Source organism: Gobio gobio (assembly GCF_949357685.1).
Source record: "Gobio gobio genome assembly, chromosome: 25".
NCBI lineage: Eukaryota > Metazoa > Chordata > Actinopteri > Cypriniformes > Gobionidae > Gobio > Gobio gobio.
The window spans coordinates 32,349,199-32,365,044 of NC_137121.1; the positions used below are offsets into that span (position 1 = coordinate 32,349,199).

The 15,846-nt window shown below is 38.7% G+C and overlaps 2 protein-coding genes across 2 annotated transcripts; both read left to right on the top strand.

Annotated features, from left to right (window-relative positions):
• Window positions 1-12,711: 12,711 nt before the first annotated feature.
• Window positions 12,712-13,023, top strand: LOC307121973 (histone H4; the record flags this gene model as incomplete). Its single annotated transcript, XM_079809764.1, has 1 exon — window positions 12,712-13,023. The coding sequence occupies one exon, from the start codon at window positions 12,712-12,714 to the stop codon at window positions 13,021-13,023; it is 312 nt and encodes a 103-aa protein (XP_079665890.1).
• A 1,583-nt stretch (window positions 13,024-14,606) lies between these two features.
• On the top strand, window positions 14,607-14,981 carry LOC307121958 (histone H2B-like; the record flags this gene model as incomplete). The annotated part of the gene is made up of 1 exon (XM_079809746.1): window positions 14,607-14,981. One exon carries the CDS (start codon window positions 14,607-14,609, stop codon window positions 14,979-14,981), a length of 375 nt encoding a protein of 124 aa, XP_079665872.1.
• Window positions 14,982-15,846: the final 865 nt, after the last annotated feature.

Sequence of the window (15,846 nt, forward strand, 5' to 3'; positions counted from 1 at the left end):
TAATAGTTATAGGCCTATATTAGTTCCTATTTCCATATATTTTCCTCTCATTTCCAACCCGTTTCTGAATTTGATAAAGATATCTTCCTTTAGAGTCACTATTCCTTTTGCCATCTTTTACTAATTTCAATTGCTATTAATCTCTTGATTTCTGATTTACTTAGAGGTACATTCATTTCTATTTGTGGATGATTTAATGCTTTCTTTGCCAGCTGGTCTACCTCCTCATTACCATCCACACCCACATGTGCTGGCACCCAGAGGAAGAATACTCCTAACTGCCTTGCTCTAAAAAAACATTGCAAAACTTCAAATATTAAATCTTGCCGAGATTCAGATTTTCCACTCAAAAGGCTAGTGAGAGCAGCCATTGAATCAGACTGACATATCACAGTTCTTGGTTGAACTTCTTCAATCCACTGTAGTGCTAATATGATAGCTAGTAATTCAGTAGTAAATACTGATACATGATCCGATATTCTTTTTGCAATTTTTATATTAAATTTAGGAATGAACTGCTGCAGTTCTACCAGACTCTGGCTCCTTTGACCCATACCTGTAATACTGAATAATACTCTCGATTTACATACTGTTTAACTACTAACTCAGTATGGCTATTGGTTTACTTATTTCCTTATGCATTTGTAAGTCAATTAATGGCATAGGAAACATCCAAGGGGGAATTATAATAATAATAATAATAATAATACAATGTTTATTTTTTATAGCGGCTTTCAAGAACACAAGGTCACTTCACAATGGAGTACAAGAGTACAATCAATTACAATCAGACAGTCCTGTTCATTATAGCAAATAAACAAGCAGGTGTACAACAAATAACTCCAACAACAACAAAGAAGTTATTTAATCAAAGAGAACAATTAACAGTAACTAGTCATGTAGCATAACATGAAGAGGTGTGAGATCACTTGAAGGCAGAGGCGGTGAGAGAAAGATAATTATTTACTGCACAGAGAAAAAAGATGAGTTTTAAGTTGGGATTTAAAAATCTGGAGAGTATAGGTGTGTTACGGATAGTCGAGGGCAGCTTATTCCATAATTTAGGGCCAATAACACTAAAAGCCCTTCCTCCTTGCACAGTAGAGCGTTTTAACTTGGGTATGACAAGCAGGTTTTCATTGCTGGATCTGAGGGTCCGGGCAGGAACATATGGTTGAACTAACTCAGTAAGATGTTGTGGTGCAGGGCCATGACTGGCTTTATAGACTAAAACTAACAGTTTAAACTGGTTGTGACCGGCCACAGAAAGCCAGTGAAGTTGGTTGAGGATGGGAGTGATGTGTATAGATTTTTTATTAAATGTTAGGGCTTGAGCAGCAGAGTTTTGCACCATTTGAAGGCGATTGGTAAGCCGCTGTATAAGGCGTTACAGTAGTCTAATCTGGAGGTTATAAAAGCGTGAATAACCATTTCAGCATCGTTAAAGTTGAGGGATCGGCGGATACAAACAATATTTCACAGGTGGAAAAAGCATGACTTAACTGTCTGACCAATATGTGAGTCAAAAGATAACGTGGAGTCAAGCAATACTCCCAAAATTGCTGGTATTGGAACAGAAGGGGCTATTAAATATTTTTTAAATCCCAAGCTGTTTGCCTCCTTCCTTACTACCTAACCAAAGCTTGCTATTTCTTTGTGTTCATACTCCCAACACTCCTTCAGAAGTATTTTTACTGGATGACTTTCCAGATGTCCACATACACCAGACCAGTACCTCATCCTCAATAGAAGTCTGCGTTGTTCCAACGGTAATTCTCCCAATTCAACTTGCAGTGATATTACAGGAGATCTAAATGCTCCACAACAAATTTGCAAGGCCTGATTTTGTATTACTTATATTTTTTTAAGCAAAGTTTTATTCGCAGAACTGTAAACCATACTACCATAGTATCACTGCATAATAAATTGTTTTCAGTGACTGGTAACTTGCAACTGGCAACCATTGATGGAATTAGAAGAACTAAATAATTAAATCAATGATGTATATAATGAAATGTATATAATAATACAAAAAAAATATATATATATATATATATATATACTCACCTAAAGGATTATTAGGAAGAACACCTGTTCAATTTCTCATTAATGCAATTATCTAATCAACTGATCACATGGCAGTTGCTTCAATGCATTTAGGGGTGTGGTCCTGGTCAAGACAATCTCCTGAACTCTGAATGTCAGAATGGGAAAGAAAGGTGATTTAAGCAATTTTGAGCGTGGCATGGTTGTTGGTGCCAGACGGGCCGGTCTGAGTATTTCACAATCTGCTCAGTTACTGGGATTTTCATGCACAACCATTTCTATGGTTTACAAAGTATGGTGTGAAAAGGAAAAACATCCAGTATGCGGCAGTCCTGTGGGCGAAAATGCCTTGTTGATGCTAGAGGTCAGAGGAGAATGGGCCGACTGATTCAAGCTGATAGAAGAGCAACTTTGACTGAAATAACCACTCGTTACAACCGAGATATGCAGCAAAGCATTTGTGAAGCCACAACATGCACAACCTTGAGGCGGATGGGCTACAACAGCAGAAGACCCCACCGGGTACCACTCATCTCCACTACAAATAGGAAAAAGAGGCTACAATTTGCACAAGCTCACCAAAATTGGACAGTTGAAGACTGGAAAAATGTTGCCTGGTCTGATGAGTCTCGATTTCTGTTGAGACATTCAGATGGTAGAGTCAGAATTTGGCATAAACTTGGATCCATCATGCCTTGTTACCACTGTGCAGGCTGGTGGTGGTGTAATGGTGTGGGGGATGTTTCTTGGCACACTTTAGGCCCTTAGTGCCAATTGGGCATCGTTTAAATGCCACAGCCTACCTGAGCATTGTTTCTGACCATGTCCATCCCTTTATGACCATCATCCTCTGATGGCTACTTCCAGCAGGATGATGTACCATGTCACAAAGCTTGAATCATTTCAAATTGGTTTCTTGAACATGACAATGAGTTCACTGTACTAAAATGGCTATCTTTGGGATGTGGTGAAACGGGAGCTTTGTGCGCTCAATGTGCATCCCACAAATCTCCATCAACTGCAAGATGCTATCCTATCAATATGGCCCAACATTTCTAAAGAATGCTTTCAGCACCTTGTTGAATCAATGCCACTTAGAATTAAGGCAGTTCTGAAGGCGAAAGGGGGTCAAACACTGTATTAGTTTGGTGTTCCTAATAATCCTTTAGGTGAGTGTATATATGTATATATATATGTGTGTGTGTGTGTGTGTGTGTGTGTGTGTGTGTGTGTGTGTGTGTGTGTGTGTGTGTGTGTGTGTGTGTGTGTGTGCATTAGCCTACCTTTTAAATCCTAAACAGATCTAGCCTACCCTTCTTATGCCATAGACTCAAGTATAGGTCTCTGCAGGATAGTAACCAGATCAGTGGGCAATAAATAGAGGGCGTTTTCCACTGCATTACCTGATTTGCCCAATTCACAGTGTGGGTAGGGTTCAGGGGTGGGGTAGGGTGAAGGTGATTGTGGGATGTATAAACACCCATCATAAGTTTGAAAACACCCACAAATTTAGAAATTTGCAAACACCCAGCCTTGTTCCACAGAGACCCCATACCATAGATATGGATACGTAGATGCCTCATTAGCAACTGTTTCTATGGGGCGCTATAGACCAATTTACTGTTTGTAAACATACAGGATGCGTGCACAGATAGGTTGCAGAAAACCAAGGGGAGATGGCATTTACGTATAGAAAATTACATGGATATGGTACAAAATCGTTCGATTTAAAAAGATTATAGATTATTTATAGATTATATTTATAGATGACTAATTATAGATTATTAGATGTTATTTTCAAAATGTTGTCCGCATATTACAATAGTTTGTCACCCAGTGAGAGGGCTGTGCATGGTATCCCCTGCGCTGGTCGGCCAAAACACTTTTTTTGTGAAGCTGTTTTACGTGAATATTATGACCCAAACCTTTATTTCCAAAATAAATATTAGGTTCGCAATTAAATATTACATCGCAGCCATGGAAACATATATTCATGCCGAACGAGAGAGGTATAGGCTTTTTGAGCTGAGACAAATTTAAGCTTTGCCTACGTTTTGCGGGTTGGGTCACCCAATTTCCCATTAATTTAACAATAGGCTTACTCCATTTTATTCTACTGGACATGGAATCTCTTATTTATTTTCCAAAATCTTAATTTACGTCTCTCACAGGGGATTATGCATGTTTCTTCCTTGTTTGCTTTTAATTAGGAGTTTGTAGGGGTGTAACGATTCGTTTTAACAACGATACGATTCGTATCACGATTTGAGGTTGTCGATACGATTCAAGGACGATATTGGTTAATTTAGAACGATACGATCCGAAACGATTCAGTGACTTGAAATCGATTCAGTAACTTTTTAGCCAAAAATTGTGTGACTGAAATAAATATCTGGATACTGGTCAGTGCAGGTGAAGTTTCCAAGATTCCTGTTGTTTCTTGTAAGGGAATCCGGTATATCAATTAATTATGGATATAAACAAACAAGTAAACAACAATTAATGGCAAATGCATTAAAATTTTATTTGAATAAAGTGCAACCAACAGTTTAGGTTGAATTAACAGGAAGATAACCTTTTCTGCTCTCATTTTCAATATTCAATACATATTCAATAAAAGCACAGTAAGTGCAACCAACATTTCAACAGTAGGTTAATCTGCTACTTCTGCTTTTGTTTTCCAACATAAAAATATTACAATATTAGTATAAAAAATAAAGTGCAACTAACTTCTCTTCAGGTTTAATTAATAGTAAGTTTACCTGCTACTTTTGCTGTTGTTTTTCAACATTAAAATAATACAAATACAATATTAATATCAAAAATAAAGTGCAACCAACATTTCTTCAGATTGAATAAACTGGCCTGCTACTACTCTCAGTTTAATAAACAAACAATATTTAACAAAAGATAAAATGTAACCAACTACTCTTCAATGACTCTACAGATTTCTTTTTCAAAAATATCACCATGATCTGACCTCAGAACACTTCTCTGTGCGTTCACTATGTCGCCAGCAGTACTAAAAACTCGCTCTGCTGGCACACTGGTGCCAGGAATGCACAGGTAACAAGCAAGGGTTGAAAGTACAGGTAGCACTTTCTCCTGGTGGCTTGATAATTTCTCGCTCGTTGGCTTCTCCTCTGCCATCCGTCATGCTATGTTTTGTTTTCTCAAGCCCCGTTCACACCGCCAGCGACACGCAGCGACAAAGCGACACGATCCCATTCATTTCAATGAGCGCTGCTGCTGGTGCGTTGCGATGATGTCACAGATAGGCAGACTGAATCGAGTAACGGTTAACGCCTTTATCATTAAAAGTGCTAAGAAAAAACATCCATATAAAGTCTGACGTGCTTAAATCCAATGCGTTATTTCCTATGATCGATACAATCAATTGATTACCTTTTAAAACGATGTTAGATCGATATATGTCGTCCGGAAGGCCAACTTGCCGAGCACAGATCGATGTAGTTAGATCATAGGAAAATAAATCGATACATCGATGTAGTAGATGAATCGTTACACCCCTAGGAGTTTGCATAATTTACTTTGGTAAAGTAGAAAACGGTGCTCGGGAAACCAGCAAACCTCCTGATAATCCAGCAAACAGAGCGTTACAATAATCAAGCCTTGACGTGATAAAGGCATGGATAAGCCTCTCTGCATCAGGCCTAGAGAGAAACGGTCTAATACATGCAATGTTCCTCAGATGGAAAAAAGCAACCTTCGTTATATTTTTAAAATGTGAATTAAAAGTTAGCTGGGCATCAAAAATCACGCCCAAATTTCGAACCTGATCAGAAAAGGACAATTGAGTATTGTCTACTGAGATTTTAAAATCATTACATTTACTGACATTCAAAGGAGTGGCAATTAATAAGACTTCAGTTTTGGAGCACTTTAGTTTTAGAAAGTTGAGTTCCATCCACCCTTTAATTTCCAGCAAACAGTCAGAAACTTTTTGAGGAGGAAGAATTAAGATCCGGCTGAGAGCTGATATAAATCTGGGTGTCGTCTGCGTAGCAGTGAAAGCTCATACTTCCGAATGATCTGCCCGAGAGGCAAAATATAAACACTAAATAAAACAGGACCCAACACTGACCCCTGAGGGACACCCTGACACAGAGGAACAGTCTGAAATCTGTTCGAACCTAGGTAGACAAATTGGGAACGATCTGAGAGGTAAGATTTAAACCAGTTTAACACAGTTCCAGACAGACCGATCCACTTATGTAATCTGTCCAATAATATACTATGACATATTGTATCGAATGCAGCATTCAGGTCTAACATGACCAGAATGCCACAAGCCCTGGAGTCAGCTATAGCAAGGAGATCATTGAGAACCCTGACAAGAGCAGTCTCTGTACTGTGTCCAGATCTAAACCCAGATTGAAATCGTTCTAATAGGCTATTTGAACCACACGCTCAAGCACTTTTTTGCCAGGAAAGGTAGATTAGAAATGGGTTGATAGTTTGACAAATCGGTGATATCGCTCCCAGCTTTTTTGAGAACAGGCTTAACTGCGGCTATTTTTAAAGCAGAAGTGACATTCCCTGAATTGAGTGAAACATTTACAATAGTAATGATGTGGGGTAAAATGGCAGGCAGACAATTTTTTAAAACAGTCGTAGGGAATGGATCAAGTATGCAAGTAATAGAATTCATTGACAAGACAAGTTTAGAAATTAAATCAGAGTCAACAGCACTGAAACTTGAAAAAACAATACCAGAGAGATTTGGAGGATGCACCTCAACAAGCTCAGGCCTCAGCGTCCTCACAGGCAATAGCATTATAGATCTTCTCAGTTTTAGTTGAAAAATGATTAAGAAATGCATTACACTGCTCAGTGGTGGAACAGTTAAAGTCACTAGGAGGTTTAATTAGATATAATTATATATATATATATATATATATATATACATATACATACATAATTATATTGAAGCGGCAGTAGATTCTAGAATCTTTCACAAGCATTGGAAGTGTTGTTTTAATCTTTCTGCCCATAAGGAGTTCAGCCGGGCTTACGCCAGTAGTGATGTAAGGTGTTGCCCTGTAGCTCATCAGAGCCAGAAGAGGATCTTTCTGTTTTAAAATTTGCTTAGCAATCTGCACTCCTCTCTCTGCGTGTTCATTTCCTTGAGCATGGTGTGGACTAGATGTGATGTGAAGAAAGTCAACTTCTTTTGCAAATTCTTGGAACTCAGAACTCACAAACTGACAACCATTTTCCGAGACTATTTCATCAGGGCAGCCAAACCTCGCAAATAGTGCTTTCATTTTTAAAACTACTTCTGAGGTGGTGGATGTTGGCATGTGAAGGATCTCAAGAAATCGAGAAAAATAGTCTGACACAACAAGGTAAGTGTGCTTGTTATACTCGCACAAATCAATAGCTAGCTTTTTCCAAGGCCTGTCTGGAAGTGGGGTTGGGATTAGAGGCTCCTTTTGCTGTGTCTGCTTCATTTCATGGCATGTTCTACAGGATTTAACCTTTTGTTTGATTTCAGACTAGATGCCTGGCCACCACATAGATGTATTAGTGTGTTCCCTACACTTCGTCCGACCTTGATGTCCATTGTGTATTCTGTTTAGAATATCCGCTCTCATGACATCTGGGATCAACATACGACTTCCTCTTGTCAGTATTCCGTTGTGCTCAGACAGCTCATTCTTGAAAGGGAAAAACTGTCGAACTGCCACTGGAGTTTTGTCTGCAAAATTTGGCCATCTTGACTGGATATACTTCAGTACAGTTTGCAGGTTGTTGTCGGCCTTTGTAGCAGGCCTAAAGGCTTCAAGTTTTGTTGGGCTTGCGGGCATGCTTCCACTAACAGCAGCAATGTAACACTCCACATCAGAGTGTATGTTGAGTTTTCCCTGCATGCTAGCGGGCTTCGTGATAAGGTATCAGCCACCAGCAAAGTTTTTCCTGGAGCATGTTCTGCAGTCAGTTTGAATCTCATAAGCCTCATAAGTAGTCTCTGACATCGCAATGGAATATCGTCCAAGTCCTTCTTATTCATAAGAGGCACTAAAGGTTTGTGATCCGTCACTAATTTGAAGTTTTCAAGGCCAATCAGGTACCTTTGTAATTTTTCACAAGCCCAGACACTCACCAGACATTCTTTCTCAATCTGGGCATATCTGGACTCAGGCTCAGATAAACTGCGTGAGCAACGCCACAGGTTTCCAGTCTCCATCATGCAGCTGCAGTAACACTTCACTATGCCATAGCTGCTAGCGCCAGCTGAAACAGCGGTAGGCAGAGCCACATTGTAGAATTTCAAAACTGGAGAAGTGGAAAGGATGTCTTTAATGCGCTGGAAAGCCACCTCCTGAGGATATGCCCAAGTCCACTGTTGTTGACCTCAGCAGGTCATATAGTGGTTTGCCTTCTGTTGAACGATTAGGCATGTACTTGCCCAGGTAATTGAACATTCCAAGTACACGTTTTCCTGAACAATACGTGGAGGTGAGAGCTCACAGACTGCTCTGACCTTCTCAGGATAGGGCCTCATGCCAGTTTTGACCGAGGAAGTGAAGTTGCTGTTGTCTCAGCAGACATTTTTCACGATTTAACTTCAACCCAGCAGACTCAATTCTCTCCAACACCTTAGTAAGCTGTTGGTCGGGCTGTTCCATGGTGTTTCCATACACCAATATATCATCCATATACACGGATATACCTTCAAGCCCTTGTAGCGTTTCTGTCATCTTTCGTTGAAATATTTCCGGGGCACTGGAGATGCCAAAAGGAAGAGTACCTTCTGAATGGTGTTATGAAAGTGGCCAGTTTGCTACTTTCCCGGGGGTATATCTGTCAAAAGCCTGAGGCAGCATCCAAAGATGAGAAGACTGTTGCACCACTCAGGTTTGCCTTTATCTCCTCTGTTGTTGGAAGAACATATCTTTCTCGTTTTCACAGCTTCGTTCAACAAGCACTCTAGTTTACCTCCAGGACTACACAGTGAAACATTTGATGGCTCCAGCATTCTCCTGGGATTTAGCCAGCTGAATGTTTCTTCACATGATGTTTGCATTCGCATCGGTATCAATTTTAAATTTAACTGCTGTCATTCCAATGGAAATTTGCACAGTCCACTGCTCATCATTTCTTTGTCAATTTGTAACTGCACCCAGGAAATATGGTGTTTGTGCAACAGTCTCTGTCACTTATCTCACTGCTTTGCTGTGACACATTCTTTCCCAGTGGCCCACTTTTTACATTTATTGCATGTTGTCTTAATTGCTGGGCAATTTTCCTGCTGTTCGATTTGTCCACACCTTCCACATTTTGGTTCTCCTTGCTCTTTATAATTTTTCACTGTGCCAACGGAGTCATCTAAAATATCTTAATTTGTGTTCCGAAGATGAACAAAGGTCTTACGGGTGTCCAACGACATGAGGGGAAGTCATTAATGACAGAATTTTCATTTTAAGAGATTGCACTTTGTGCATTGGAAGCACTCAAATGTCTGTTTTGTAAAGCCACCTCTGTAAAACAGGAAGTTATTTATTATTTTTTTCAGAAGTTGTAGCATATTCTTTTTGTAAAGCTACAGAACTTGACTCAATTTTTGTAACTCAATTTGACTCAATGTTTTGTAAATTTGAGCCATGTGTTTATTAAGGTCTTCAATAAAACAAGATGAGAACTTAAATATTCCCAACACTTTCTGTGATGTAGTGCTTTTTTTCTCTTTTTCATCAAACCGCAGTTTTTGCAAGTTCCCGCAATTTTATAGCATAAAATTGCATAAATATCCCACATTTTCCATCGCATTTTTTAAGAAAACGTGCCGCATAATCAAGGATTTTTGCCCTCTACAATCACCAAAAAAGCTGCATTTTTCTGGAAGGACTGATTAGTGAGGAAATCTTTGAGCAGTGAGGACATTTAGTGCCTCACACATAAAACCAAACACACCATCTCTCTTTTAACCTGAACCCAATCTAATAGACTTCTCGGCCTAAAAAACATACTTTGGTCATTGACATGCATAAATTCATAGAATTTCATTCTTGAAACTGATCAATGATACAGTTATTTTTTTAATAAACTAACAGTATCAGGGTTTCCAACTTTGTGTAGCAGGTTGGCATGAGATTTTGATGACATCAATGACACAAGGTTTTAAGGATCAAACATTTTTTTTTACTTTTGTCTTAATGAAAATTACTCAAATATTGAAGCCTATTGTTGAACTAGATACACGTTTTAGAAACCGTTCCTATTAACTTTGCCAATATTACCAGCCAGTCAGATTTCTTACTAGTTTATTAAAAACAAACATATATATTTTTTTGTATGATCTACACCAGGGGTCTCCAAACTTTTTTCATTTGAGAGCTACTTTTAAAAATAAAATTGGCAGAGCTATGTTATACAATACTTAAAACTCCATACCAGATTCTACACTGTGTGGCGAAAAGGTGCAGTAAATAGGCCTACGTTACTGTATATTGTAAATAAATTATAAAAAGTGTTATAGATCATACGATATAAGCTTGCCTGTCCACATTAAAGACAGTTAAAAATCAGAAAACAATCTCAGACCAGATTTTAAAGAAGTGTTTGACTTTCTCAACAAATAATTCTGATCTCTGTTTTGCTAGTCTCATACAATACTTAAATATTTGAAAAGCTTTCAACTCAACATTTGTTGTTAGGCTTTGTTTTTGTGACCAGAGGGAAAAAAACTGAAATATTAGTAATAATGCAATAATATAAACAAACAGTTGCTATTGTACAGCTGCAAATAAAATTGGATATACTTATAGTTGGAGGTTTGGGTTAATGTGTCATGCTGTGATAGAGGATTATGAATCTGTAAGGTTTCGTAGAATTTATTAGCAATTTGGTATAATGACAAGCATAATCATTAAGATATTTCACAAGACACTGGATGTGAGTAAATGTTTTATATTGTCCTGCCCCAGACGCATCGTATTCAATTGGTTCTAATAACTAAATGTCAAAATCCACACTTTCATATGGAATGTATTAGACAAAGTTATATTAGATTAATCTTGTGTTATGTTCTTAAAAACATCAAATGGAACAAGAACTAAATCATATCACAAGAAATACAAGCTCTTCAACCGAGAATATGGGTGGCTCTTAAAAGAGCCTTTGGTTCGCGGAGTCTCAGTTGACTCTACTTGGAGCTGATGTACTTGGTGACGGCCTTTGTGTCCTCGGACACGGCATGTTTGGCCAGCTCTCCAGGCAGCAGCAGGCGCTCGGCGGTTTGAATCTCTCTAGAAGTGATGGTGGAGCGCTTGTTGTAGTGCGCCAGACGAAACGCCTCACCGCCGATGCGCTCGAAAATGTCGTTGACGAAAGAGTTCATGATGCCATAAAAGGTAACGTTACTAAAGACGTCGTTACAAAGTCCATCTCACTACAGTGGTTCCACAATAACTTTATGAAGTGACGAGAATAGTTTTTGTGCGCAAAAAAAACCCCTAAATAACGACTTATATGTGATGAATGAGAATGAACAAGCACGTAATTATTTTTGTATTTTATTTTTATTTTTTTATATATCATTCTCAGTTAATATCAGACATATACAAATATGGGAAATATATTGACTATTCAAGTCTAACATCACAAATTCAAGTCAATTAGACTATTACTCGTTTTGAATCAACTGTATTTTATTTTTCTCTATTGAGTTATATTATTAATTTTTTTGTCCTTGTGTTATTAATGAATAAAAATCAGTTTAAAAATGTTACCTAAACCTTTATAACATAGCTTATAGGCCTATAGCACCTATACAAAAACATATTACACACACACATATATCTATATCTATATACACCTTTATTAAATGGATATTTCTTTTATAATTTGATATATTTATATACTTTGAGCTCATGCAAACCAAAAATAAGTAATTTAATCTTTAAAATGGCTAACTCATCCTCGCTCTCATCACATGGAAGAATGAACTCTGCAGTCTTGGGCAATAGTCTTCCTATTGCCCTTTCCGTATAATATTGCAGTATTAATTTTGTGAAAAGAAGACACAATTTTGTTATTTATACATAAATACAACTATAATACAATAAACACTTCAAATAAATGAATACACACTATATTATTGATGCTACTATGTATAAAAAATCTCAATGAGTAAATGTGCCTCAGCAAATATGCCTCAATGTGCAGCGTTGCCATATGGAAACATTGGTATCCTCTCAATTTACATTGAAACTGTTGATTTGTGAATAAAAATATCTAATTTACATTTCAAAGATGCTGCAAAAAAAAAAAAAAAATCCTCTTTGAGAAGAGATGTTTAAAAATGAGTTTATTGGAGCAATTTCTGGAGCACTTCAACTTCTGTGTGAGGGTGACAGAGTTTTGGAGGGACATTCAAATGACATTTGACTTAAAAACAGCACATCATTGGCCTGCCCTTTTAATTATCATAGAGCAATATGTTGTATTTTGTATTATATAAAGAGTAGGAATTAATTGTTGGCATGATTAAAAAAGTACAGGCCTCCTGAGATCGTGCTGAACATCGAGGGGCGGGCGTGTTGCGCGGAGGTGGGTTCTGTCAGGTCCTGTAAGCAAATATAAAAAGCCTCCCTGTAGCGCATTTTACTTAATTGTCTTCTGTCTGACTCAGAGAGAAAAATGTCTGGAAGAGGCAAAGGCGGTAAAGGGCTCGGTAAAGGAGGCGCTAAGCGTCACCGTAAAGTTTTGCGCGATAACATCCAGGGAATCACCAAACCCGCCATCCGTCGTCTGGCTCGCCGCGGCGGTGTCAAGCGCATCTCCGGTCTGATCTACGAGGAGACCCGCGGAGTGTTGAAGGTGTTTCTGGAGAACGTGATCCGCGATGCCGTGACCTACACCGAGCACGCCAAAAGAAAGACCGTCACCGCCATGGATGTTGTGTACGCGCTGAAGCGACAGGGACGCACCCTGTACGGCTTCGGAGGATAAACGCCTGAAACCAAGAGACACTACAAACCCAACGGCTCTTTTAAGAGCCACCCACACGGTCACATAAAGAGTCCTGTCACAGTTCTGATAATATTATTCCATCCTTATAAAAGAATAATAAAGATTCAAGGCTTTAGATATATCGTTTTATCAAAGACTTTTCTGTGTCGAGAATGAACTCAATTATGTTACTTTAACGGTAATGTATTGACACGGTTAGCTTAGATGATACCCCAAATATATTGGTTTAAAGGGCACACGGACACAATGTTTAACAATTTAACGAACGTTTAAAAAAATGATTTAAAGATATTTAGGTCAGAACTGAAGTTGGCAGTAATGAAATGGAGAAAACGAAAATGAAATATTATTATTTTTTACCATTCCTGTAGTTAAAGGTCCCGTTCTTCGTGTTTTTTTGAAGCTTTGATTGTGTTTACAGTGTGCAATATAACGTGTTCATGTTTCGCGTGTAAAAAAACACAGTATTTTTCACACAATGTACTTATCTGTGTACTGCTGTTTCCACTGTCCTAAAAACGGCTGGTGATTTCCTCTTTCTATGAAGTCCCTCCTTCAGAAATACGTAACGAGTTCTGATTGTGCAAGCGCTTACCGTGTTGTAATTCGACCACAGCTTAGCGCACGTGAAAGCGGTTCCTGTGTTATGATTCGACAGCAGCTTAGCGCACGTTGGAAAGGTCACGCCTCTTAACGGAGAGATGTATGCGTTCAATAATCTCTACAGCGTCCCTGGGAAAGCCAAACAAAGGTGATTTGACTCCTGGATGAAAATAACAGCGTCTCGATGACATGGCGATAAACACACTCAACGCAACAGTTCCTTTTCTCCACGCGACACGTCCGCTTCTCCACGTGGGACAGCAACAAGACCGCGCCCCCTTTTTCGCGTTTCTTTGTGGGCGGAGGTTAGTCTGTTCTACTGCTCTACTGACGTAATTAAAGAAGGAAGTACCAGGATGTAGTCCAAGCCAGCCGTTCGCTGTAGGCTTTGAAAGGGAACTTCTGTTAAATAAAATATCTCGCTTGGCATTGAACTTTGAGCTTTATCATTTTACAGGTATTATTTATGCTCTAACAGCAACATTACACACTAACTAAAGTTTGAACAATGGGATCATGCGGAATGGGACCTTTAAAACAGTTGAACAGTTTCATGAATTTATGAAGTTTAGAGGAAAAACTGTTTTTAAAGGGTATCTGACTGTTATTGGTCTCTCTCTTCCAAAAATCCCCCAATATCTCTATAAGGAGTTTTAAAATTATATGATGGTGCACAATATTTGCCCAGAACCTCTTATTTTCTCAAAGTATTAATAAAAATAGCTGAAATGAAAAAGGAAAGAGTCAGGGTGTCGTGGGGCGGGGCTGTCATTTATCCACCTGTGATTGGCCCTCAATTCCTCTCATGTTGCATTACGTTGTCCAATGAAATACGAGCTTATGGGTTCGGCCTATGAAAACAGGAAATCAGGTGTTTCCATATCTCTGTGTAAATTTGCATATGGTAGTGAATAAATGGCTCTGATTCGCTCTTGCGCTCACATTGGTCCAGTATCATCATGCCTGAACCAGCAAAGTCAGCGCCTAAGAAAGGCTCAAAGAAGGCCGTTACGAAGACCGTCGGTAAGGGAGGAAAGAAGCGCAAGAGGTCAAGGAAGGAGAGTTATGCCATCTATGTGTACAAAGTCCTGAAGCAGGTTCATCCTGACACCGGCATCTCCTCCAAGGCGATGGGCATCATGAACTCTTTCGTCAACGACATCTTCGAGCGCATCGGCGGTGAGGCGTCTCGTCTGGCGCACTACAACAAGCGCTCCACCATCACCTCTAGAGAGATCCAGACCGCCGTGCGTCTGCTGCTGCCCGGAGAGCTGGCCAAACACGCCGTGTCCGAGGGCACAAAGGCCGTCACCAAGTACACCAGTTCCAAGTAGAGTCAACTGAGACTCTCAGTGACCCAAAGGCTGTTTTAAGAGCCACCCATATTCTCGTTTAAAGAGCTTCTAAAGTTTACAAGCTGAATCAAATGTTATTCTTGTGTTAATGGTGTTTCAGCAAAATGATATTTAAATAAAGATATTTCATTATGAATCAAGCATTAAAAAAAAAAAAAAAAACTAAACTGTCATTTTCAGTACTTTTATAATGTTTTTTGTTGTTTCTTTTCAGTAACATTTCCTCAAGCTATGGCTTTTTCTTCTCTAAACTACACACAAAGCCGCAAAACTAATAGCGCTATAGAAATAGAGATGACTTAAAATTTTAAATTTATATTTGTTTCTGAAAACATTTGAGTTTTGATCTCTAAGTGATCAATTCATTGGTGGTGGTTGAGGAGATTCCCCCTTCTATATGTAAAGCGCTTTGAGTGCCTAGAAAAGCGCTATATAAATGTAACAAATTATTAATTTATGTATAAGTGTTTTCACACATGAAACGAGCTGTTAGTTTTTAATGATGTGTCTAATGAAGCATATCATGTGCTTGCAGTTTTTCAGACTAGGTCTGAAGATTAGATATGCGTGAATGGTTTCACGGAGTGGCCTCAAATACTACTTTTATTAGGCCGGTTTCACAGACAGGGCTTAGACTAAGCCAGGATTGGTCTCAAATCAATCAAAACATTTAAGTAGCTTTTATAAACATACCTTATATAAAACATTACTGTGTGCATCTTGAGACAAAACAATGGCACTGACGTATTTTAAGATGCATTTTATTCTGGGACTAATTTAAGCCTTGTCCGCGAAACCGGGGGAATGTGTGTAAGCCATTAAAAAAAAAAACTGTAAAAGAAGC